This window comes from Dermochelys coriacea, chromosome 2, assembly GCF_009764565.3.
Source record: "Dermochelys coriacea isolate rDerCor1 chromosome 2, rDerCor1.pri.v4, whole genome shotgun sequence".
Classification (NCBI taxonomy): Eukaryota; Metazoa; Chordata; order Testudines; family Dermochelyidae; genus Dermochelys; species Dermochelys coriacea.
The window spans coordinates 148685635-148711875 of NC_050069.1; the positions used below are offsets into that span (position 1 = coordinate 148685635).

At 39.7% G+C, this 26241-nt stretch overlaps 1 protein-coding gene across 3 annotated transcripts in view; it reads right to left on the reverse strand.

The window, feature by feature from the left end:
* Window positions 1-6201: 6201 nt before the first annotated feature.
* The window catches only part of CLPTM1L (CLPTM1 like), a 103869-nt gene continuing 83829 nt past the window's right edge, over window positions 6202-26241 (reverse strand). For all 3 annotated transcript variants that reach the window (XM_038389208.2, XM_043508501.1, XM_043508500.1), the window contains 6 exons: window positions 20820-20902; window positions 18121-18155; window positions 16633-16688; window positions 16489-16533; window positions 10275-10390; window positions 6202-8851 (listed from right to left, as the gene is read on the reverse strand). In XM_038389208.2, coding sequence (XP_038245136.1) covers window positions 8767-8851; window positions 10275-10390; window positions 16489-16533; window positions 16633-16688; window positions 18121-18155; window positions 20820-20902 — 420 coding nt within the window. In that variant the 3' untranslated portion in view covers window positions 6202-8766. The remainder of the gene's footprint in view (window positions 8852-10274; window positions 10391-16488; window positions 16534-16632; window positions 16689-18120; window positions 18156-20819; window positions 20903-26241) is intronic.

Below are 26241 nucleotides of genomic sequence, written 5' to 3' on the forward strand. Positions count from 1 at the left end.
TGTCTGGGCCCGGAGATATTGGTTAGTGGCATTTGGTTACACAATCCAAGGAGCAGCTTACATGCCAGAAGCTGTGTGTGAACAGCCCAGGAGTGGGGGTTCTCACAGCAGAGCAAGGTAAGACTGGCTCCCAGAGTTTAGGACTGGAGTGACCTAGCAGATCACCGGGGAATGTCACAGTGTGCTCCAGTGTCACTCCAGACCTTGAGGGCAGGGACACCAGAATGAGAGCTGGATTGACAGTGGCGAACTCGGTGGTAATCATGTTCTGGAAGCTTGCAGTGCTGGAGTGCTATCAGTCAGTAGGCAATCAGTCTGGGCTTGGACAATCCAAGTGGGATCTGTTGTCATCCATCCACTTAAGCATCCATCTCCTGCTACACAGGACTCTGACTTTTGGTACTGCACAGGAAATAGTGGCAGGTTTCAGAGTGGTAGGCGTGTTAGTCTGTATCAGCAAAAACACCGAGGAGTCCTTATGGCACCTTAGAGACTAACACATTTATTTGGGCATAAGCTTTCAGGGCTAGAACCCACTTCATCAGATGGATGGAGTAGAAAATACAGTAGCAGGTATATATATATACACATTACATTAAAAGATGGGGGTTGTCTTACCATGTGAGGGGTCAGTGCTAAGAAGACAATTCAATCAACAGTAGAATACCAAGGGAGGAAAAATCACTTTTGTAGTGGTAATGAGGGTGGCCCATTTCAAACAGTTCACAAGGAGGTGTGAGCAACAGTAGGGGGAAATTAGTTTTTGTAATGACGCATCCACTCCCAGTCTTTATTCAGGCCTAATTTGATGATGTCCAGTTTACAAATTAATTTCAGTTCTGCAGTTTCTTGTTGGAGTCTGTTTTTGAATTTTTTTTATTGAAGAATTGCCACTTTTAAGTCTGTTATTGAGTGACCAGAGAGATTGAAGTGTTCTCCAACTGTTTTTTGAATGTTATAATTCCTGATGTCAGATTTGTGTCCATTTATTCTTTTGCGTAGAGACTGTCTGGTTTGGCCAATGTACATGGCAGAGGGGCATTGCTGGAACATGATGGCATATATCACATTGGTAGATATGCAGGTGAACGAGCCCTTAATGGTGTGGCTGATGTGATTAGGTCCTCTGATGGTGTCCTATAAATATTAACAAGTGTAGACCCTGGTTTGTGTTTTATATTTTGTTTTGTATTGTAACCATTTGTTTCCATCACACTCTCTTGTTTCTAATTAACTCTCCATTCTTTCTTAAATAAGTCTATGCACTGAACGATGCAGGGGTCCTGTGGAAAAAATTGTATGTGATCACGTAAAGACTATCTTACTGCATACACAAGGGGGCTGAATTAAGATTGCACAGGCAAAGTTCCTAACTTTTGAATACTTCAGTTTGTTACCTTAACATTCTTTTAATGTAGGAAGTTATACTTAATGCTCCCTCTTGACCATGCCAAAGTTTTTGAGAAAGCAAACAAAATTCATTTTTTGGCAGCATATTGGCATAGACTCTACCACTTGAGCTATCAGAGTAACTAGTAGCAGCAGTAGGTTATCACACCTATGTGAACAAGATATACTTTGCTAGTAAATTTCAGATATATTTGCCGACAGCATCAGATTCTGGAGGTATGTTCTAGTAGTTATAGACCCTTTGTGCTTTTGTTTCCTCTGCTCACATCCGCTGCTCTCTTTTCTTTTCCTTCATGCTAAGTGAGCACCAGCAGAGAGAGCACTAAGAACACAGGAAAGAATCTCCCTGTTCTCTCTTTTAGTGACCCTCCACCACCCTTCAGGAAGAGAGAAAACAGGGATAATCTTGTCAGCATCAGCTGCCCTAGGATGGACCATGTTCAGTCAGCCTTTGGGAATTGTATTTGCACAATCAAATCAGTACATAGGAGCTGTGTGGGGATGGAGCATGTTCAATGCATACATGTTTTTAACTTGGCAAAATTTGCACAGATTTTGACCGATGGCAAAAGGTCCATCCCTCAGACTGGGATGATCCTGTTGCCAAATTTCCTATTCCAAAATATAGACTCAGACTTTACATGCAGAAGGAACCTCATGATCATATAGTCTGACCTCCTGCACATTGCAGGCTACAGAATCTGACCCATCCACTCCTGCAATAGACCCATAACCTCTGGCTGCATTACTAAAGTTCTCAAAGCTTGATTTAAAGACTTCAAGTTACAGACAATCCACCATTTACACTAGTTCAAACCAGCAAGTGACCCGTGCGGCAGAAAAAGGTGAAAACCTCCCAGGGTCTCTGCCAGTCTGACCTGGGGGGAAATTCTTCCTGACCCCAAATATGGCAATCAGTTAGACCTGAGCATTTGGGCAAGAGCCACCAGCCAGACACCTGGGAAAGAATTCTCTGTAGTAACTCAGAGCCCTTCCCATCTAGTGTCCCATTTCTAGCCATTGGAGATATTTTCCAATAGCAGTTCTGGATGAGCCATATGCCATCGTAGGCAATCTCACTGTATCACCCCCTCCATAAACTTATCAAGCTCGCTCTTAAAAAAAGTTAGGTTTTTTGTCCCTATTAGTCCCCTTGGAAAGCTGTTCCAGAACTTCACTCCTCTGATGGTTAGAAATCTTTGTCTAAGATAAAGTATAAACGTATTGATGGCCAGTTTATATCCATTTGTTCTTCTGCCAATATTGGCCCTTAACTTAATTTTTTAAACTCCTCTCCCTCCCTGGTATTTATCCCTCTGATGTATTAAGAGAAAGCAGTCATATCTCCTCCCAGCCTTCATTTTGTTAGGTTAAACAAGCCATGCTCCTTAAGTCTCCTCTCATTAGGTTTTCCATTCCTCTTATCATCCTAGTAGCCCTTCTCTGCACCTGTTGCAGTTTGAATTCATCTGTCTTAAAGATGGGAGACCAGATTGGTCCTGCTATGAATAGGGAGTTGGACTAGATGACCTCCTGAGGTCTCTTCCAACCCTAATTTTCTAGGATTTGCACTCAGTATTCCAGATGAGGGCTTACTAATGCCTTGTTTAATAGTAATAACACTTCCCTATCTCTGCTGGATATACCTTGGCTGAAGCATCCTAGGATTGCATTAGCTTTTTTCATGGTCACATCACAATTGATTGTAGCTTCCAAGTGATTTGTCCCCATCTTATAGAAAAAATTCATGACCTTGCACTTTTCACTATTAAATTTCATCCCATTCCTATTACTCCTGTTTTCAAGGTCATCCAGATCTTAGTGTGTCATATTCCAATCCTCCTCTGTATTAGCAATACCTCCCAACTTTGTGCCATCCACAGATTTTACTAGCACACTCCCACATTGTGTGCCATAGTCATTCATTAAAATGTTAAATAAAACCGGTCCAATCTTTGAGGAACTCCACTAGTAGCCTCCCTCCAGCTTCATGCATGGAGTTGGAAGAGGTTTTCAATTAAACATATAACTCTCATACTGGGTCAGGTCTATCTAGTCCAGTATCCTGTCTTCCAACACTGGCCAATGCGAGGTTCAGAAAGAATGAACAGAACAGATAGTCATCAAATGATGCCTCTCATCACCCATTCCCAGCTTCTGGCAAACAGAGGCTAGGGACCCCATCCCTGCCTATTCTGGCTAATAGTCATTGATACACCTATCCTCCATAAACTTATCTAGTTGTTGGTTTTTTTGTTTTTTTTTTTGGATCCCTGTTATAGTCTTGGCCTTCACAACATCCTCTGGCAAAGAGTTCCACACGTTGACTGTGTGTTGTGTGTAGAAATATTTTCTTTTGTTTTAAACCTGCTGCCTATTAATTTCATTTGGTGACTCCTAATTCTTGTGTTATGAGAAGGAGTAAATAACACTTCCTTATTTACTTTCTCCACACTAGTCAATCATATTCCCCCCCCCTCCCCAAGTCATCTCTCTTCCAAACTGAAAAGTCCCAGTCTTAATCTTTCCTCATACGGGGAAGCTGTTCCATACCCCTAAACATTTTTGTTGCCCTTCTTTTCCAATTCCAATATCTTTTTTGAGATGGGGTGACCACATCTGCACACATTATTCAAGATGTGGGCACACCATGGATTTATATAGAGGCAATATAATATTTTCTGTCTTACCTATCCCTTTTCTAATGATTTCCAACGTTGTTAGCTTTTTTGACTGTCACTGCACATTGAGTGGACGTTTTCAGAGAATTATCCATGACTCCAAGATCTCTTTTTTGAGTAGTAACAGGTAATTTAGACCCCATCATTTTATATATAGAAATGGTATTGTTTGCCAATGTGCATTACTTTGCATTTATCATTGAATTTCATCTGCCATTTTATTGCCCCATCATCCAGTTTTGGGAGATCCCTTAGTAACTCTTCGCAGTCTGCTTTGGACTTACAAACAGTGGTAAGAATTCAATGCATTTTCCCCCTTATCTCTTTTTAAAATAGTTTAACTGTTAACTATCCTCCCTAAAAGAAATCAGTTAAAGGCAGACATACAAACTTTCAGTCGAAATGGTTACATTTTGGCCAAGTTTAAGTCAACTGAAAACAGGGTTTTATAATGGAAACGGTCAGGCAACCTCAACTTACAGGTTTTGCTACCAGTTCCTTCTATAACACTTCTGTTCTCTCTCAGAATATAAAGCCAAAGGGGGCATTTAAAGAAATTAAAAGGTGAGAAATTCAAAACCAATGAAAATAATTTCAACAAAATGCATAGTTAAGTTTCAGAACTTATTGCAGGGGGATATTAAGACCAAATGCTAGCAAGGTTCAGGCTACTGGGCATTTATATGTATAACATATCCAGAGTTCTAATAGCTATTGCTAACAAAAAAACTTTGGAAGGGATAGAAAAGGTTTCATACTTCAGGGCATCTCTAACTATTAGGCTGAGACCTTCATAGTTGAAAAATTATACCACATCTGCTTACTGTACGATTTCTTGCACTTTTTCTAAAGCATCTGTTGCTGGGCTCTGTCACAAATAGGATAGATGAAGGAAAAGGATACAACCTACAAGGCGAGTGAACAAAATGATGATTTGCTAATATGCTAGTTCCAAGATTCAATTTTTATAACATTCTTTGGGTATGGATTTGTTATGGGCAGTTAGCCAAACAAAAGACAAAAGGTGGGAGATGTGGTGAATAAGGAAAGGGAGAGGAAATGGGACAGCTTGAAGAGCAAGTAGAATGATGTGAGGTGAAGAAACTGAGGAAGGGGATGGGAGCAGATGGACCAAACAACCAATCAGCACAAGGGAATTTCCAGAGTAAAAACTGTAGAAAGTAGTTTGTCCCTGCTGAGGCTGTTTTTTAATTTGTTTCTGCAGCTTGAGCTTGTCTGGCCCCAGGACCTGGTGCATCCCTGGAATTTTCCTTTTTTTGGGGTAGGTGGGTGGGTAGAGAGTAGGTCACCCTTGCAGTTTTAGGTGTGGGAAGGTAGGATAACATCTTAATCTAACATCAATGCAGCATAAATAAGAAATCAGGAATAACTCCTTGCAGGTCCACCTTGAACATGCTGGCTGATATTTTCAAATGCTTTAAGCAGCTTTTAAAATCCCACTGTCTATTCCTAATTCTGACAATCCTTTATTAATAGATTGCGACATATATAGTTCAATTTCTTGCCACAGTGTAAATGACAGACTATTATTAAGGGAGATTTAAGATGTGGTGAGCTTGTCTCAAGTTGCACAAGATAGCCTACCTAATTCAAATGTTTTATTTGTGCATATTTTTTAAATGCTTGGGATTTAATTACGGACGTTCTAAACGTAGCCCTTAAAATCCAACAGAGACCATAGGATTTGTCATATACAATCTATACTAAAATGGTGGTTACTTAGCTCATCTTGTGTGACAGAAGAACACGTGTTATCATGAATATAATGTACATCTATAATCCTGCCTTTTAAAAATATTTTGCACTTCAGTAGTATTCTCTTCTGGAAGGAACAGAAGCTGTTTCCAATTATGTTTGAAAAATTCAGGAGGAAATGTTTGACACATTTTAAATCTATTTCAAACCAAGTGGACTATAGCTCAAAACATGCAGTATTCAATGGAACACTGCTTCATCATTTTGTAAGACTATTTTACTGCACTGAAAAAAAGCTTTTAAAAAAGAAATGTCAGTTCTTGTTTCATCCGTCATTAAGTTATGAAACATGCTGTAACTCAGTCTTTCTAATAACAGATCAGAACTCAAACTGTTCATCCCACACATGTTTTATTTGTAAATGGAATGCAGGAAACAAATCACTGATTCAAAGCCTGAAAAAGTCTGGTTGCTTTTACATCATCAAATGTTCTAACCTTACATTCAGCATGACCATTATTGTATGGGAAATTATTTCTCTCTCATATCACCAAAAGACATGGAAAGTTATGAAGGGTAATAAACTAACAGTACATAAAGATGTAAGAGTGATTTTCAAACAATTACCCACAAAAAAAAGGAATGTTGAATATTAATGTAAATTACCTGAATGCAGTAACTAGACTTTCAGAGGCCACTTCAGAAAAATTAAATTACTCAAATTCATTTAAAAATGGCACAAAAAGGACCAATGTATAAAGATACTAAATATCAAGACAAATTATTTTCAACATACAAAACTAGATGTTTACTACTATGAAATAGGAGTCCTAGAGCAGTTTGCATAAAAATGCAGAGCTGCAGCTGGCAACATGAGAAAAATCTTGGTTGTGTCAATTTTAATCCCAATCCTACAAGATTTTATGCACATGTGTAACTTTACATTGCTACAGCAGTGTAAAAGGATCTTAATATAAAGGAGAATCAGGCCCTTGGAACTACTGAATTATAAAGTGGCCTTAAAGTGGGCATTAGCTTAAACTAATGTTCACTTGATGACAGCTTTACACTGCCAGAATGGTGTGAAGGGGCCTCAGTGTAAATGAAGTTAAGATCTAATGACTTCAGTAGGACTACTCAGTGTGTCAAATTAGGCACATGCCTTGTCTTTACATGCCTTTGTGCTTTCAAACCATTGCAACACTGGGATTTGACAAAGTAAAACAAACCATTATTGTTTTCTATTTATGACAAAATTAGAGCAATCTTTCCTTCTCTTGAACTATTTACATTTTGAGTTAGTGGCATACTGAAGTTCAAAAAAACAAACAAACAAAAAAAAAATCTTGTTTTGACAGCCCAGCAAAAATATGCAGTAAATTAAAAGAAAGACATAGCTTTGGTCAGCAGTGTTGGTTTTTTCCACATAAAATCTCTAGAAGTTAATCAATTTAACTTTAAAACAAAGTATTTACTTTAACTAGGCTTAAGCTGCTAATGCTGGTTCTGGGAATCAAATGTTTTGTTTATTAATGTAAGGAAGCAGCATGTATTTTCAATGTTACTCATTGCAGGTTATTTAACTTTAGTGCTTACTAAATGCAAGTTATTATTTCATAAAACTGCAAGATGGGGGTTCTAAATGCATATTCTACCATTTGAATATACTTTATTTTAGCATATTCTAACAATTTGCAATAAGTGCTGAATTTCAGTGATACATACAATATCCAAACTGATAACATGATAGGAAGTTAGAGTGACACTTCACCCTTTAAACATTGTTGCTACTGGAAATAAAATGAACTTACGGGCACATTTTGAAGGTTATTTTACTTATGTTTTTTCGACAGATAATATTCTGAGCCTCTATTAGTTCAAGCAATCCCCTTCCAATTAGCTGAATGCTGTATGTTTTATTTATCTAATTTAAAATACAAATCAAGAGGACTAGGAAACTTTTGCCTGTGAAAGCATATAAGAATTGGCACAATAGTTCACAATGGTGTCTATCATGCAAACATGTAAGGCTGCAAGACTGTTTAAGAGGTATTTTCCTAGTACATCAAAATGCTTTGTGTCAATCATATAAATACCCATTTTAATGGGGAATCAAGGGATCCTAAGCTAGCAATGCAGGAAAGGTTTATGCATCTTTATATATGTAATAAAAATAGTCACTGAATACTAATTGCTGCACATGCTCACTAGCTTTTTGTAATAAAAAGCCATTTAAAAATAAATTAAGATTTGAAGTCATATTATGGGCTAAAAGCTTGACAATATTTTAAGAAGTTTAACTGTTTGGGTTACTTTCTCCTTCCTTCCAGGAAGACTATTTTAAGCCAGAGGACTCTTATTTCGAAGTCCCATACAGCTTAGGTCAGCCATAAGATTTTAACCCCCCATCAATCTGAGCTCTTCCAGGTCCGGTGTCAATCTAGAATGGTGTTGTGTGATGCAGTTTAAAGTGTATGTTCCAGAAGTTATACCTTTAAATTCTAACAACCCCTGGTTCAGCAGTGATGCTCTATTCTGCTCTAACAATCACAGCCTACCTGTATTCCTCATGGCCTAGTAGCCCTTTATCAATAAAGGTACCACATGACCCATTAATTGTGCTGTCTCAAAACACCTACTAAAAATGTTCATCATAACAAAAGACAAATTAATATTTGTTTAAATGTTCATGTAAGAAGTTTAAATATGTTTAACTATTGTTTAAATGACATCTGGCAGAAACATTGGCAGACTTCTTCATAAAGACACAAAAGGGATCTTGAAACATCAAAGAACCATCAAAAATAGATTTTGGCAACGCAGAAGATGTATTGTCCATGGAGTTCTATCGTAAGCTTTAAAAAATACTCTTATTAAATAATCCATTCTTTCTTCATTAATTTCAAACAATACACATAGCCAGTGGCAGTCCAGAAATAGTCGTCTACTGTTATCTTAACTATTCTTTGTGGAGTTTTCTTTTCGGCTTTTCTTCATAGGATTCTCCATATTCATTCACTCTGCTCTTATCCACAGGATATAGCCTTACAGATAAAATAACACAAATTAGTTAGATGAAGCAATGATTCCCGGTAAAAGATAGCATGCACCACTGTTTAATCTGCCAAAAATTGATTCCTTGTTCATCAATCAGAAGAGGCTGGGCTGTTTTAAATACAACTTTCCTTAACCTGTTTTACTACTACTAAATCAGTTTAAATAAAGCTAAAACTTTAAAAGAACCACCATATAATATTTACTTAAAACATTAAATAGGAGTTTAATTCTCTATTTTAAAAATTTAACTTTGTTTACATAATACAGAACTTGAAAAACATACCAGACACCTACTAGCTAGAAGACTAAACCCACTAGTTATTCAAAGCTAGACAGAAAAGACCATCATGAAGGGAGAACTTCCACCAACGAGCACCTGGAAGTGCCTTGCTGAGAAGCAAACACAGCCACCAGCTGCTTTGTGCTGTCTCTAGATCTGGAGACTTCATGGTCTAGGTAATACTTAATCCTCCCAAGAGGGCAGGGAACTGGACTAGATGACCTCTCTAGGTCCCTTCCAGTCTTATGATTCATCTTTCAGATCAGTCTTCGCCTTGCAAATCTGAAGTTCTACTCACCTTTAGCTGTTGGAAGGAAGGAGCCTTGAGTCTCCTCCCCCCTGTTGTGAGAGTACTGGAGATCCTCTATCACTCTCCCTGCATACTACAAAAGGCTGTCAACAGAATGGGACATCTCTGTTGCTAGTCTAAACGTCTTTCCCTCTCTGTCTCCTTCTCAATCCTATTTCCCAGTGAATAACTCCAAAATCTGCTTCTATTCTTAATTTTTTCATCCAACAACAAGAAACTGACATGAATTCTTGACAGCTACCCTGCTGCCACAGAGTTCTGCATAGCAGCAGCAGCAGCAGCAGCGAAAATTAGGAGTCTTATTAATATCACTCTGCTGTATGGCAAAACTAAGTAGTAGAAGTGTTGGAGCTGTCTGCAGACTTAGGAAGATTATGCTATTCACTTTTGGAATGTTCGTTTTAAGAAAGCAAATTTAGATTTTGTTAGAATGGGTGGTGTAGATTCCTTCCTCACCAAGGCTAGCTTCCTCTTGGCCGAGTTGAGGAATTTTTCAAGCCCACGCTAAAAGGTAAGAGAATACATTATGTAAATAAGGATGAGTAATCAGACTCGTGAGTTACTTATGGTTTAATTCTCAAAGCATGAGTAAGTAACTCCTAAGAGGTCCTATATGGTTGATAGGAGTATAGCTTGGGACTATCAAATTCCAAAACACATTACACTGTACATTAACATACTAAGAGAGCGAAGTTGTAAGTCAGCCCTAAACTATTTTTGTCTCTTGTATCTAATTACTGTTGACACAGATGCATGGATCTGTAGTTGACAAACAGTGAAAATGGATAAAAAGAGGAGTAGGGATGGAGGGAAAACATACCATCTTTGGTAAAGGTAGACGAGGAACACCACATCATCCCTAAAACATGCCAGCCTATGCGATGTTGGCATAGTGATGATAAAAGCAAAGATATCATCAATGAAGGTGTTGAATGCCTATAAATATAAGAAATATTTTCAGCATCAGTATAGTTTAGTTGGTAGCAAATTAACTCAGGGGTGGCCAACCTGAGCATGAGAAGGAGCCAGAATTTACCAGTGTACATTGCCAAAGAGCCAGAGTAATAAATCAGCAGCACCCCATCAGCTCCTCAACCCTGCTCCCAGCACCTCCAGCGCACCGGTAGCCCTGCAGATCAGCACCTCCCCTTTCCTCCCCACACCTCCTGGTCAGCTGTTTCGTGGCGTGCAGGGGGCTCTGGGAGGAGGAGCAAGGGATGGCAGGCTCAGGGGAAGGGGCAGGGTCTGTGGCAGAGCCAGGAGTGGAGCAGTGAGCACCCCCCAGCACATTGGAAAGTTGGTGCCTGTTGCTACAGCCCCGGAATCAGTGCCTATACAAGCAGTCGCATATTAACTTCTGAAGAGCCGCATGTGGTTCCGGAGCCATAGGTTGGCCACCCCTGCGTTAACTCTATGGTTAGGTGGTCAGTTTCAAATATCACACCAGGACTTGGGCTACCACCCAGGTCTAAGAACACAGTGCACTATTTAAGAATTAATAGGCAAACTTAAAAAAAACAGCCAGAACTTTGAACAGGAGAAGTTACAGTCAGGTTAAAGACAAAAAATGGATCTGCCTGCTCCAGTACCGACATTCGGCAGTGATGTGCTAACTGAAGGTCTACCTGTATTGGCAATGTTACAGTAAAACAATGGCAAGCTCAGGAACAGTTTTGATTTGAGTATTTTAATTAACAAGGTTCATTATTAGAATGTATGGATAGAGCTTCTTGACAGTATATTGTGATACTGGATCACAGTGGAGTGAGGAAGAGAAAAAAGGAAGCAAGATAATAAAATATTAACACGGATTGTTACGGAATGCACTCCTGTAGTCACATCCCACACATTACTGCAAGGGTGCTGGAGCCCTCCCTAAAGTGGAAGGCCCCCACCCCCGCACTACTGTAATAATCTTTGTAAAAAATGTTCCTTATAAGGTACCATTTGAAAACTCAACTTGCTGGTCAATAACGTCATGGTAAAATGTATGTAGCAACATTATATGTAAAGTTACAAACATAAGCTGAAATCATGACTGAAGTGTGTTTACCAAACACGTCCGGGAAGTGGGTAAACCTGTTTCTCAAAGACAAAGGACTCGCTGACATGCCTAGCCAGGTGTTGGCAAAGCTGATGGGCCATCACCTATCAAATGGCCATTCTTTGGCATGGAAGGAGGGAAACACAAGAAACAAGTGTGACAAAGTTCCTCCTCTACCTTGGTGGGTCTTGCACTTATTGGCCGATTTGCTCGCCTTGGAGCTTCACAGCAGCCCTCAGCTTGGCCATTTTTCTGAACCTACAGTCTAGGTCAACTCCTCCTGTGTCTGACCAGGAGTTGGGAGATTTGGGGGGAACCCGGACCCGCCCTCTACTCTGAGTTCCAGCTCGGGGCCCTGTGGAATGCAGCTGTCTAGAGTGCCTCCTGGAACAGCTGTGCGACAGCTACAACTCCCTGGGCTACTTCCCCAAGGCCTCCTCCCAATACCTTCTTTATCCTCACCATAGGACCTTCCTCCTGGTATCTGATAATGCTTGTACTCCTCAGTCCTCCAACAATATGCGTTCTCACTCTCAGCTCCTAACGCCTCTTGCTCCCAGCTCCTTACACGTGCACCACAAATTGAAGTGAGCTCCTTTTTAAACCCAGGTGCCCTGATTAGCCTGCCTTAATTGATTCTAGCAGCTTCTTGATTGGCTGCAGGTGTTCTAATCAGCCTGTCTGTCTTAATTATTTCCAGAAAGTTCCTGATTGTTGTGGAACCTTCCCTGTTACCTTATCCAGGGAAAAGGGACCTACTTAACCTGGGGCTAATATATCTGCTTTCTATTACTCTCCTGTAGCCATCCGGCCCGACCCTGTCACACAAGGCACATCTGCATTTCGCATACACAGGTGAAAAGAACCAGCATGAAACTTCCTCCATCAGACTCCATGTCTCTTTCCTCTCAGCTGGAATGAACTTTATCTAGGGGTCACTCTCAGGAAATTGCATTTCACAGGGTGACAATAGGGCAAAAACACTTCATGTTCTCTCTCCCTCTTTGACTTAAGAGGACCAAAAACCAAAAAACACAACAAAAAACAAAACACCTCAACAGCTGGGAGCAGATCCTGGCCTGAGAATTTGATCAACATTGTTACTGGAATATGTGGTAGGGGACTTCACCTTGAATCAAGTCTAGTTTGTTAGGTTTAGGAAGCCTTTTATTTCTGACTTTGATGCCTCATTACTTGTACTCACTTAAAACCTCTCTCTTTGCAATTAAACAAACATCTTTTATTCTTTAATCAAAACTAATTCAGGGTTGTGAACTGTGTGTATAACTTCATTTGAGGTGTCAAACTGTTGTATCTTGATCCCTTTAGAGGAGCAACGGACCTAATATACCTGGACTGTCCAAGAGAGGGCTGGACAGTACAGAACACACATTTATTGGGAAAAATCCAGAACTGGGAGTGTGATGGGGTTACTCTGCATGTAGTATAATCAAAGCTGCTGGAAGCCAGAGTGTGACTGGTGTTTGCTGACAAGCTGCTGGAGTTAGAGGTGCTGGACCAGGGCTGTGGCTATCCACAGACACTCAGGATGTAACCTGCATGCTGCTTCTGAGAAGCCCAAGTTGGAAGTTACAGTACAAAGCATTATGAGGCACCCCAGGTTGTAGGGCAGGTGCTGACACAGCCACTCAATGGTCTGGACTGCATACCAGAATGTCATACAGATCTAAAAGGAAACTATGTGGGGAAACTAAAATTGGGAACACACAACATTTTATACTCAGTACACTCTGACTGGTTCAATGTTTCTGCCAATATTCAAGCCTTAAGTTGCAGATCTAACTAATCTAAGATGTAACATGGCTCTTTCTTAATTCAGAAGGCACCGTCTGTAATATACTGTAATATACACAATTATATTAAGTGTTTTAAATTGAACCATACTTAGGGCTTTAGATATACAAAAGACGGAGAAATAAAACACAGTACGTCAGGGAAGCAAGTGCAACATTACCAGTAAGGGAACAGCTGCTACTTTTCTTTGACCTTCATCATTAAATATTTTATTTTTTTATTATAACTTTAAAAAATACAGGTTTACAATGATGCCACATTCCCGATTCAGTTGAAAATGTGAGGATTTATGAATACTCCATTGATCACTTTCACTTTGTGGAGAACCAGTTACTCATTAATCCTTAAATTGCGTAACAACATGTAATTTTAAAATCTTTATAAAACTCTCAAACCAAAATGTATTTTCCTTGGTCTGCCAAAAAAAAGTTTGTTCATCAAAACCATTATCTCTCTGCCAAATTTAAACTGTCTACTTCCTCCCGTTTAGGTATTAGCTGTTCAAAAAAAAATATATATATTTTTAAATGGATAATGGCAAAAAAAAATCCTTTGGTGATTTCTTTTTGCTGCTTTTGTTTAAGAGCCAAAATGTTTTTGCTGATGCATTCCAAATAAAATTCCCTCAAGGAGAAACCAAGCCTGAAAATTTTTAAGCCCATAAGTGAATGTTTGAGAGAATCGTAAGCAACTGGAAAAGACATTGACTGTGGAAGCAGGAAACCTTTGCTATAGAGAACTGACATGTATGACATCTGTAAATAGTTCTGTAGTTTTTTTTAATATTGGTTTTAAAAACTGTACTGTGGTCACAGACATCTTTCATAGCACATTCATATGTGCATCTTCAGAACTCCAGGCATAAGGCTCTAATATCGATAACATGATCTGTTATAACAAGTAGCTGGAATATATAAAGTTTATTTGCAATTTTTGGAAACAAACCCCAAATTTCTCATACCATAACAGTTATAGTACATAAGAACCAATCAGGCAAAAGTGTCTACTATGTACTGCTCCAGTGGGTATAAGAAACTAAAGTTTACACCCTAAAGAAACCAAAGGGAGTGAAATTCTGCTGGTTTCCTTGTTTGTCTCAAAGAACTACCAAAAATACATCATTCCTATGCAAGACAACAAACCAATCTGTGGGTCAAAATATCCAAAGATGATCTGCATTTAAACTCTAATATTTACTTCTATGTTCTATACATGTCACCAACCAACTCCTCCTTATGACTAAGACTATGATCAGATGTTTGGGAAATTACTACTTAAGCACTAGGAAGAATTATCTGTGAGGACATAATGTGCTCACAGACAGAATGAGACTTCATCCTCACTGAGGAAACAAGCACACATTCTGACTGCACACACCTACCACAGCATCCCAAAGCACACACATTTCACCATGAATAGAAAGAAAAAATAAAGTGTGTGTTAAAGGCTTGGTCTATACCAGGGATGGGCAAACTACGGACTGTGGATCATGTCTGGCCCATCAGAACTTTTAATCCGGTCCACAAGCTTCCGTGGGGGAGTGGGGTTAGGAGCTTGCCCCGCTCTGGAGCTGGTCCCATCGCAAGTGGTGCCGCCCACAGCTCCCATTGGCCGGGAACTGCAGCCAAGGGGAGCTGCAGGGGCAGTGCCTATGGATGGGACAGTGTGCAGAGCTGCCTGGCTGATACCATGCCTCCGTGTAGGAGCCAGAGAGGGAACATACCGCTGCTTCCAGGAGCTGCTTGAGGTAAGCACCGCTCAGAGTCTGCACCCCTGAGCATGTGTCTGTTAACATTATTAAGACTTGCATTTTGATGCTGCATTCTAAACTCTGTGGTAGATTTATTTAGATTAAAATGGTTGTTCTAATGAATTAAGTAGGAAAATAAATAATTAGTAAAGATGCCTCTGTCTTATTCATTTTTATATTAGGTTTCCATCTAGGTAAGTGTGGGAGGCAACCTATGACGGGATTAAATACACTTATTGGATGTTTTTGCTACCATTATCAACACTGAAAAAGCGCAAATTCTGCACCAAAAAAATATTCTGTGCACAAGATTTTAAAATTCTGCAAATGTTGTCAAAATAACTCTACATAATCATGCCAGTCTCAATTATTTTGGTAATTTATTCCAAAATACCTGTCAGCAAGTACATCTGTAACAATACTGACACACACACACATCTGCCCAGGAGTAGAGAATTAAAGAAACCCCTATGACAACCCAGTTCCTATTTCTCTGCCTCCTCCTGCACCCTACCCCAGAGCTCAGCCAGCCGGGGGGGGGGGGAAAGAAGGGAAGAAAGGGGGTCAAACACCCAAAGCCCCTCCCCCCAGAGCCCAGGGATCTAGAGGGAGAAACAAGCCTAGGACCCAGCATCAGGCTGTGTGGAGTTTAATGCATGCTGCCGTCTGCTTCCCTCTGGGCATGCAGGAAACTCTAGCTCCCACTCCCTCCCCCTCCCTGTCCCCCTGGCAGTGTCTTCTATGTGCGAGCTGGGCTCTGCTGGGTCCAGCAGCCCCTAGTGGTAGCCAGCAGCTCTGCAGCCCATTTCTGTGGGGGAAAAGGAAATTCTGCATGCACAACATTAATTTCTGCAAAATTCTGCATTGCGCAGTGGTGCAGAATTCCCCCAGGAGTAAAACTACCATTTCAGGCTTTCTGCTGGTTTACAAAAACAAAAGAGTTTAATTTACACTGTTTAATAACATGAACACAGGTTTTGGAACACAGTATTGCTGCAATGTGGGGAAATTCCTTGGCACTGTAGAGTACATGGGGTCTTGACTTTTTCCTAGAACTGTCTTTCAGTTTGCAACATATTTAGCAATCAATGCAATATTCTATTAAAATGCATATATTCAATAAAAATAAGTATTTTACCAATATGAAAGATTGCTGACAGTCAAAACCAGTCAAAACTCTATCAAAACCAGGAAACTAAAATAATTTACATTATAGGAAAGCCACAATGAAAAAAGTAAAGGAGTCGTCATAACTTTCTTAGCAAATAGAAAAAATTACAGAAAAAATTAAATTTGTGCTGGTGTTAAACTGGTAGTTTAATTCTAAAAATTCACAGTTAAGTTACACATTATTGCCCTGCTTCTCAAGTGAAAAACAATTGCTGTCTTGGTAGCACAAGTTTTTGAAATTACAGCTTTACTTACTTTATATGTGAATGCCTTCCATGGTAAATGCGCAACTGATTTCATCTACAAAAAAAGAAATGTAAACATAATTTGTAACAAAACTGAGAATAAATTATAGATACTGAAAGCCAAAAATATCCCATTATAAACATTTAGACATACCTTATAATTCACAAACAGCTGGGGCAACATAAATAGGAATCCAAAAGCATATACCCCTGAAGATACAATATGAACATATTTTAAGATAAATACCACAAAGAGCAAGTAAGTATTCCATGCAAATTTATACACTTTGTTTCAGAGACATCAGTTTTCCCTTTTCATGTACACAAAAGTCTCCTTAGCATTAAGACTACATTTACACTGAAGCTGGGAGTATGCTTCCCAGCTTGGGTAGGCAGACATATATTAGTTCTGTTCGAGCCAACGTGCTAAAAATAGTACCAGCTCAAGCAGAGCTAGTATGTGTCTGTCTACTCTAGCTGGGAAGCACACTGCTAGCTGCAGTGTGAACATATCCTAAGCTTCCTTCCCCACTCTGAACCCTAGGGTACAGATGTGGGGACCTGCATGAAAACCTCCTAAGCTTACTTTTATCAGCTTAGGTTAAAACCTCCCCAAGGTACAAACTATTTTACCCTTTGCCCTTGGACTTCCACTGCCACCACCAAACATCCGGGTTTACTGGGAAAACGTTGTTTGGAAACGTCTTTCCCCCCCAAAATCCTCACCAAAACCTTGCAAACCTCTGCCTGGGGAAGGCTTGATAAAAATCCTCACCAATTTGCATAGGTGACCACAGACCCAAACCCTTGGATCTTAAGAACAATGAAAAAAGCATTCAATTTCTTACACGATACATGTGTAATTATCCTCACTCTGTGGTTTACTCCAATGCAGCGGTTCCCAAACTGTGGGTCATGATACCAAGTGAGTAGCAAGTTTTTTTAATGGGGTTGCCAGGGCTGGTGTTAAAACTCCCTGCGCCAGGGGTGGAAGCTGAAGCCCAAGCCCTGCTGCCTGGGGCTGAAGCCAACACATGAGCAACTTAGCTTCACTTGGCCCCCTGTGGAATGGGGTCAAAGGCAATTGCCCTGCTTACTGCCCCTTAATGCTGACCCCGATTATAGACTCTAGAATTCAGAGGAATAAGGACACCGGTGTCATGTAGTAATTTTTGTAGTCGGAAGTGAGTCGCAATGCAACAAAGTTTGAGAAACTTGGCTCTCATGGACTATGTTCTATTATACCACTATTTTAAGGTCTTTTTTCTTCCCTTTTGCTCCTCTATTTCACTATCATAGTTTTGGGATGCACAGCCAAATCATGACAACCCCATATCACACTGTTACAAAATCTGAGATGTCTAACTTTTATTTTGATATGTCACCTGTAAAATTTTAAAAAAAAAAATCTAGGCTAACATTTAAAAATAGGAACACACTGAGGCTATTAAATTCACACTCAGGCACCTAAATAAGTGATCTGATGTTTTTTTTTTTTTTTTTTTTTTTTTTTTTTTTAATGTTAAGCACTCAACACCACCTACTGAAGTCAGCCCAATTTTAGGCCATTTTTGAAATTCCTGGCCTTAACATAAAGAAAAGATAAATATATGTATATTTAAGAAAATACATAGATACTCACCATTGACAAAGCTGTTAATCAACCAAGAATACCAGCTAAAAATAAGAGACAGTGTAATTATTTTTCCTTTTCTTCCCCCAAACCAAACTGCAACACTAAACTGACAATAACTCTCAGAGGTCATCATCTTCTACACAATGTTTTAACATGGAAGAGAATGAAGTTGAGCATTTCAAAATCGCCACTTTTAAAAACAAAAGCGACACTTCCTTCATAGTGCATTAACCATTTTAATTTGATAAGATTTCAGAGGGGGTGTTTTGCTGTATTCTAAAGAGTTTTTAATGTGACATGCAGTGCATCAAGTGTCCCAGCACAAGTAAGGAGCTATATCAATGAGTGAATAATTTTTCAGGATTTTGAAAAACACATTAATTCATATTGGCTTTGAAAGGAATGCTATTGTACAATGAAAACTCAGGTTTCAGAGTAGCAGCCGTGTTAGTCTGTATTCGCAAAAAGAAAAGGAGTACTTGTGGCACCTTAGAGACTAACAAATTTATTAGAGCATGAGCTTTTGTGAGCTACAGCTCACTTCATCAGATGCATTTGGTTGAAAATAGAGAGGGGAGATTGATATACACACACAGAGAACATGAAACAATGGGTTTATCATACACACTGTAAGGAGAGTGATCACTTAAGATAAGCCATCACCAGCAGCGGGGGGGGGGGGGGGAGGGAAAACCTTTCATGGTGACAAGCAAGGTAGGCTATTTCCAGCAGTTAACAAGAATATCTGAGGAACAGTGGGGGGTGGGGTGGGGAGGAGAAATACCATGGGGAAATAGTTTTACTTTGTGTAATAACTCATCCATTCCCAGTCTCTATTCAAGCCTAAGTTAATTGTATCCAGTTTGCAAATTAATTCCAATTCAGCAGTCTCTCGTTGGAGTCTGGTTTTGAATTTTTTTTGTTGAAGGATAGCCACTCTCAGGTCTGTAATCGAGTGACCAGAGAGATTGAAGTGTTCTCCAACTGGGTTTTTGAATATTATAATTCTTGACGTCTAATTTATGTCCATTGATTCTTTTACGTAGAGACTGTCCAGTTTGAGCAATGTACATGGCAGAGGGGCATTGCTGGCACATGATGGCATATATCACATTGGTAGATGCGTAGGTGAACGAGTCTCTGATAGTGTGGCTGATGTGATTAGGCCCTATGATGGTGTCCCCTGAATAGATATGTGGACAGAGTTGGGCCGCTGATTTGAAGGTATACATTGTCCCCAAACTTGACGTTGGTGCAATGTGTCTCTATGTTAGGATTTGCTCCATTAAGATTACATCTATGTTGTTACTGCAGTGCAAATTTCTCATGTAGACAGGGTTTAATCTTCAAATTAGGAAGTGAAGTTGCTTTTTCATAAGACTTATTTTTAACATCCAGTCAAATATAAGTGGCTAATTCACAAGTTTTTCCAGTTAACCAGTTACTAATATTTCTATAAACTGTAGTGGGTTGAGGCTGGAGCACTCAGAACAAGTTTGTGCATGAGGAAGATCATTTGAAATATTTTTAAATGGCTCCTGGATGATTTAATTGAAAAGCAATATGGGTGCACTGACTTGCATTCTTCACTTTTGCATGCTTATATACCCAACTCAATATTTTTCTTTTTAAAAACATGGATTTAATGCTTGTGAAAAATACCATAGTGAAAGCAGTAAAGATAGAAGTTCTTTATCTACAGAAAAGGAACTGCTCAGAGCGTTATGACAAGCTTCGCTAGACCACCAGAACAAAAATCTAAATCTTTAACATTAAATCCAACATAACACAGGGAATGGCCAGCCCCTGGAGATGAAGATAGTTCAGTCTCCATGTCCATTCAATCCTTGACCTGTCCATTGAGGTGACTATGGGTGCTTGTAAACTAGTGGGCAAATTCAGCAGAAATAAAACTGCAGTAATAAGCAGCAGGAAAAAAATCAGAATGAGTTAGCAAAAGCAAACATAGCAAAAAGTTGCTCTAAACTGGGGTTCATCCACAACTCAGCATATAAGTGTAGACCCCTGACTTCCCACTGACACACACTCCTTGTCTCTCGAGCAGCCTTTCTTATGGCTCTTCCTATCAATAAGGAATGAAGTGAAAGTTAACTTCTTGTGTACTGAGAATGAGGTAGTACACTTCCACCCAATATCACAGACCTCATAATAGAGAAGATGGCTGTAATGTGAATATCCCTAAGAATAAAACCAAGACTTCAAACAGGTTGTCAGCCAGCAATTTCCAACCACTACCTACCTACCTGACTGATCAAATACCCCTTAGGGCAAAAAAACTTCTGCAATGCTATTATCTCACATCAATTAACACCAAAAAAGGTCAACTGCTGGAAATGGCCCACCTTGATTATCACTACAAAAGGTTTCCCCCCCCCCACCCCGCTCTCCTGCTGGTAATAGCTCTCCTGCTGGTAATAGCTTACTTGATCATTCTCATTACAGTGTGTATGGTAACACCCATTGTTTCATGTTTTCTGTGTATATAAATCTCCCCACTGTATTTTCCACTGAATGCATCCGATGAAGTGAGCTATAGCTCACGAAAGCTTATGCTCAAATAAATTTGTTAGTCTCTAAGGTGCCACAAGTCCTCCTTTTCTTTTCACCAAAAAAGGGTAATTACAATTGTTAAAGGGGTGATTAACCTTTAATTAAACATTTTATAACAATTTGTAGCACCCTACCTTTTATATTTCACATTCAGAAGAGAATAAGCTGCACCTCCAATACACAGTGGATACAGTAAATAGGACAAATATTTCATAGCCTGATAATAAAAAGAAGACAGCTTTTTTCAGTTAGAATCAGTATATCCGTTTGTTTTGAAAGAGATTTTTCATGGGAGTTAGTTGAATCCACAATATCTGTAGGTTCTTTATGCATGCAAAGTTATATACCTGTATTTCCTGAATTCTAAAGATCTACATCTCAGTTGATTCCCTCACTTGAGTGTTTTCCCAATGCAAGCCAAGGTGTGAACTCCTTTAGTTCTTAGTTTCAGACCATTAGGCACTTGGGGATGGGTGGAAGGCAGTGGGAGGAGGGAGACACAGGGTGAGGAAGACAGAGGAGCGAGTCCCAGGCCAGCCATTTACACAGTGCCTAAGGTGCCATCTCAATGTACCATGGTCAGCCCGTCACGCCAGCAAGTGAAAAGCCTCCAAACACATTCCAATTAACAGAATAGTTAAAAATCAGAACATTTTACTGTCCTCAAGCTCTATGAGGATGAGAGTAAGGGGTAATCCACTGAGATGTACATGTTCAGAAAGTTACTTACTTACTTGCAAATCTGCTTTTCAAGAAGTAATAGTTTCACCAGATTCCTATGTTTAGATTGTGCTCCTATTGCAAGACATTCAGGAATTCTCTAACTCTAAAGGTTTTGGGCCCTTTGCCATATACCAGTGGGTGTATTTCATGTATAGATCAATTGCCAGTGCCTTAGTACTCTCTAGCACTGAAGTCCCTTAATTACCAGGAAGCAAAGTTTCACAACAATATATTTTTTGCCATATATGAATACTTCAGTCAAGCTTTTAGTTTTAAGACTATAATTTGATTAGGCACTTATTTATTTCCCCGCTGTAAGGTTAAAATCGGTAATTACATATTTTTACCCACCAAATTTGAAAAGAAAAGTAGCTGGTGAAAAGGAATCTAATATCTTTAAAGAAGCAGAAACACAGATAAATACGTTTACTTTCTGTAAAGAAATATCATTTCACTTAGATTTCTAATCTTAGACTAAAATGCTTGAATGAAGTCTCAATTTCTTCAAATTAGAAAGGAACGAAAGTTCTCTAAAACAGTTTCAGATCCAAAAGAGTTGCTGGTGACTTCACAAAACACGTCACTAAAAAAGGAGGCAAACAGCCAGCTTACATGTTCCTCAAGAAGAGGACAATGCAATTTGCATGACAAGCAAGACAAAGGAAAGAATATGGTCTTTTGCATTATCATTAAGTTGAGATGTCAGACCACACATGCACAAGATGCTTCAGAATACATTCATACAGTCCCAGTAATCAAATATAAAGTACCAGCTTAAGAAAGCAAAACCACCTGCTCATCTGTTTTGGGCAAAGACTACCTTCAGATTAAGGTGGTGACCTCCATCCAGAAATCAATGGTATGTCTACTCTGAATCTGGCAGCGAATCTCTCAGCCTGGGTCGAGAGACTTGTGCTGACAACGCTTGTGCTAGTACGCTGAAAATAGCTGTATCAATCAGGGGTCTCAAACTCAATTTACCTTAGGGCCAGTTCCAGTCCTCAAATCCTCCCAGCGGGCCAATAATGTCACTGAAGATGGTATTCAGAAAAGAAAACATGCATACTGTATTTTTTATTTCAAATTTCTTAGGAAACAAAACAACTGTCATGTAACTTTATACAATTCTTTGCCTACCAGAGAGTTTTTAGTGTTTGCCAGACACCTGGCAAAGCTTCAGTTCTGTCAGTTTGTTGATGTTTGGCCTCAGTGACTGAGCAGTTGAAACCTTCAGGATTGCAGCAAGGTGCACATCAGATAGTTGTGTTCGGTATTTTGACTTGCTTATATTCATTGTGGAAAAAAGTGACACTACCTCCATGGCTGACTCTGCTCAGCAACTAATGATACTGTCTCCATGGCTGACTCTGCCCGGTGGACTAATGATGGTATCTCTGTCCCTCTCCCACAGCCAATGGGAGCTGCGGGGGGCGGCACTTGCAGCAGACATTGCCGGCAGCAGGCCTACATGGGTTTCTCCTCCGTGGGCCGCAATGGGGATGTTCTCGGGACACAGATGGCCCGGGACTTTGAGATCCCAGGTATAGATTCTGCTTTGTTCTTGGGGCTCGGCTGCAGCTCGGGATCGCAAGCCTGAGGCAGTGGGGTGGGTTGAGAGTCCACGCTGATCTTAACACAGCAACATCTAACACAGCTATTTTTAGAGCTCTAGCATGAGCCCCACCAGGATAAGTCTGTAGACATGGGCTGCATGGCTTGCCCCCACATGCATTGTAGACACAGAATCCCAGGCAAGGCTTGCCAAATGAACATTTTTCAGAGTAGCAGCCGTGTTAGTCTGTATTCGCAAAAAGAAAAGGAGTACCTGTGGCACCTTAGAGACTAACAAATTTATTAGAGCATAAGCTTTCGTGAGCTACAGCAAATGCATCCGATGAAGTGAGCTGTAGCTCACGAAAGCTTATGCTCTAATAAATTTGTTAGTCTCTAAGGTGCACAGGTACTCCTTTTCTTTTTGCAAATGAACATTGGTTCCAAGGATAAAACAACCCTGGTTGCATACTGGGAAAAGAGTTCGGAGGAAAAAATATAGTCTATTTCCCATACATATTAAGAAACAAAATGTGCACAGGAATGCAAGCGTCTGTTTGTATTACTATATGAATGACTGAGCAGTATTAAACAGATTTAGCAAGTTTTCCTGCATGTACTAGTGAATGTGTTTTCTTTGTAAATAAGGTGGATGATAAACTTCAGAACCAAGGTCTTCACTTATCTAAAATTCTGACAGCAAGCAAGTCTCAAAGACTTGTCCAGAAAGGGTATGAGACACTGATTCACAGATTAGATTCATACACACCAGAAGGGACGATTGTGATCCTCTAGTCTGACATCCAGGATAACACAAACCATAGGACTTCCCTGAATTAATACCCGTTTGAACTAGACTATATGTTTTAGAGAACCATCCAATCTCAATTTAAAAACTGCCAGTAACGGATAATCCACTACCACCACTGGTAAATTGTTCCAGTGGTTAATTTCCCTCACTGTTAAAAATGTGTGTCTTATTTCCAGTCTGAATTAGGATTGACCAAAACAACAGTGAACATCTGTTACACTTTACAGACATTCCCTTCTACACACAGTTGAGCAAGGTAATATACTGAATGACTGCGGCTGTCTGAGACTCTCTAGTATTACAGCAGACAGGTTGGTAGAACCAGTTCTAGAGACAGTCTATCTCATGAATCCATACATCCATTATGATGATGCCCCATCTAACAAGACTATTGAAATGTAGTCTAAATGATGAGAAGGCGGACAATGTGTTGTACTCAGTAATCAGAAAAGAATCCTGGAAAGGAGCTGGTACAGTATCAGAGGAACTACTATAGGCCTTGCTGGAGCCCTAGGCCTGGGTAAAAGTATGAATCAAAGGAGACTGTGAACCAAAGCAGACCTTTGTAGAATAACAGAACTAGGTATCAGCTAATCAAGTAAGCACATTCCTGAGAAGATGGTACAGGAACATACAGACCCGACATAGGAAAAGGAGGGAATGCAGGATAATGGATGAGGATGTTTTGTTCGAACTATCAGGTACAAGGCATAAGGATGGTAACTAACAACATCTGGAATGCAACACAACTTGTTTTGATCAATGTTAAAAAAAAAAGAATAATAAGAGGGGTATATTTGTATTGGCCTAGAGAAAACATTATGTTAATGATGTTTATACCTTGTCACTGAACTGAACCTATGGTCTTTCTTTATGATTTACATCAAGGTCTGCTGAGTCAACATCCTACAAACTACACTGATACAGAAACATGGGAGGCTCAGGAACAGCGGCACTAGCAACAACTGCACCTGTATTTTCCATTCTGTTGTCCCACTTGAGCTGAGATCTGCATCTCTCCTCCTGATTTGGGTTTTTAAGTCTCAGCAGCCCCATCATTTACTGTGATATCCCCAGCAAGCCAGTTTATCTAATGGCCAACTCTCTCTCCAATGGCCATGACACTGTTTTTATCAGTGATCACACAACTCTCTCAGCAGAGTGCATTTTAAGGACATAAAAAGTACACAGAGAACTCATTTTTAAAAGTCCCGATATGCTCACTCACTATACCAGGACTCACTCGTCAATCTCTTGGGGCCTTAGTAAGACAGTCTTCCAAACTTTCAGCAAGAATTGGGGTCCCCCTACAACCTAAAATCCTGTTTACTGAATCAAAAAGAAGACAGCATCCCCGAACTCAGCCTCAATATATCAAAAAGCCCTTTTCCTAGTATTTGGAAAACCCAGTCTGAACCAGTATATGTAAATCATCCTGGAGTTTCGTACTTCTCTGAAGCCGATTACAATTCTCAGGGACTGTAGTAATCAGTCCCTATTGTTTTTAGTTCTTGGAGGAGCTGTGGTAACCCTCCCCACCTGGAGTTGCATACAACGATAAATAAAACATTCATAAACTTAATACAATATGGTTCCCAAAGACATTGCGTGTGGTTGCAGTATCTGTCACAGGAGCCTCAAATGCTGAAGATGAGCCTTGAAAAAGGGTTAGTTCATCTAATACCCTCATCAGAGTATCTATGAAGAACAAACACGAAGAGGACATTAAGTACCGCCACTTAAACTCACTTAGGTGACTTTTTGTAGGGTTTTTTTTTTTTTTTTTTTTTATAAACCAGAAGTGTCATTGACACCAAAGAAATGCCTTCTCTTAGAGAAAGAACTCTAACAAGTGCACCAATTCATCTCCTGCACAGATGTTAGGGAGTAAATCAAAAGTCTCTAGAATTTGTCCAGGATTACCCAACTATACATACAATAGGATGGGGGCTAATATAGCCACAACTAATCAGGAAAGAGATCTTGGAGTCATCGTGGATAGTTCTCTGAAGTCTTCCACACAGTGTGCAGCAGCAGTCAAAAAAGCAAACCAGATGTTAGGAATCATTAAAAAATGGGATAGAGAATAAGATGGAGAATATCTTATTACCCTTATATAAATCCATGTACACCCACATCTTGAATATTGCATACAGATGTGGTCTCCTAATCTCAAAAAAGATATACCGGCATTAGAAAAGTTTCAGAGAAGGGCAACTAAAATGATAGGGGTTTCGAACAGGTCCCCTATGAGAAGAGATTAAAGAGACTAGGACTTTTCGGGCTTGGAAAAAAGAAGAATAAGGGGGGATATGATAGAGGTTAGGGTCCTGATTAGGAAGTTCAGGGTTACCAACCTGAACTTCAGCTTGTGGATAAACATGTTCAGCTCTCTAAGATCCAATATAGGATTACCATCTCTCTCATCCCAAAAAGGAAAAATAGGGACCCTAGAACTCCTTTCCCCAGTA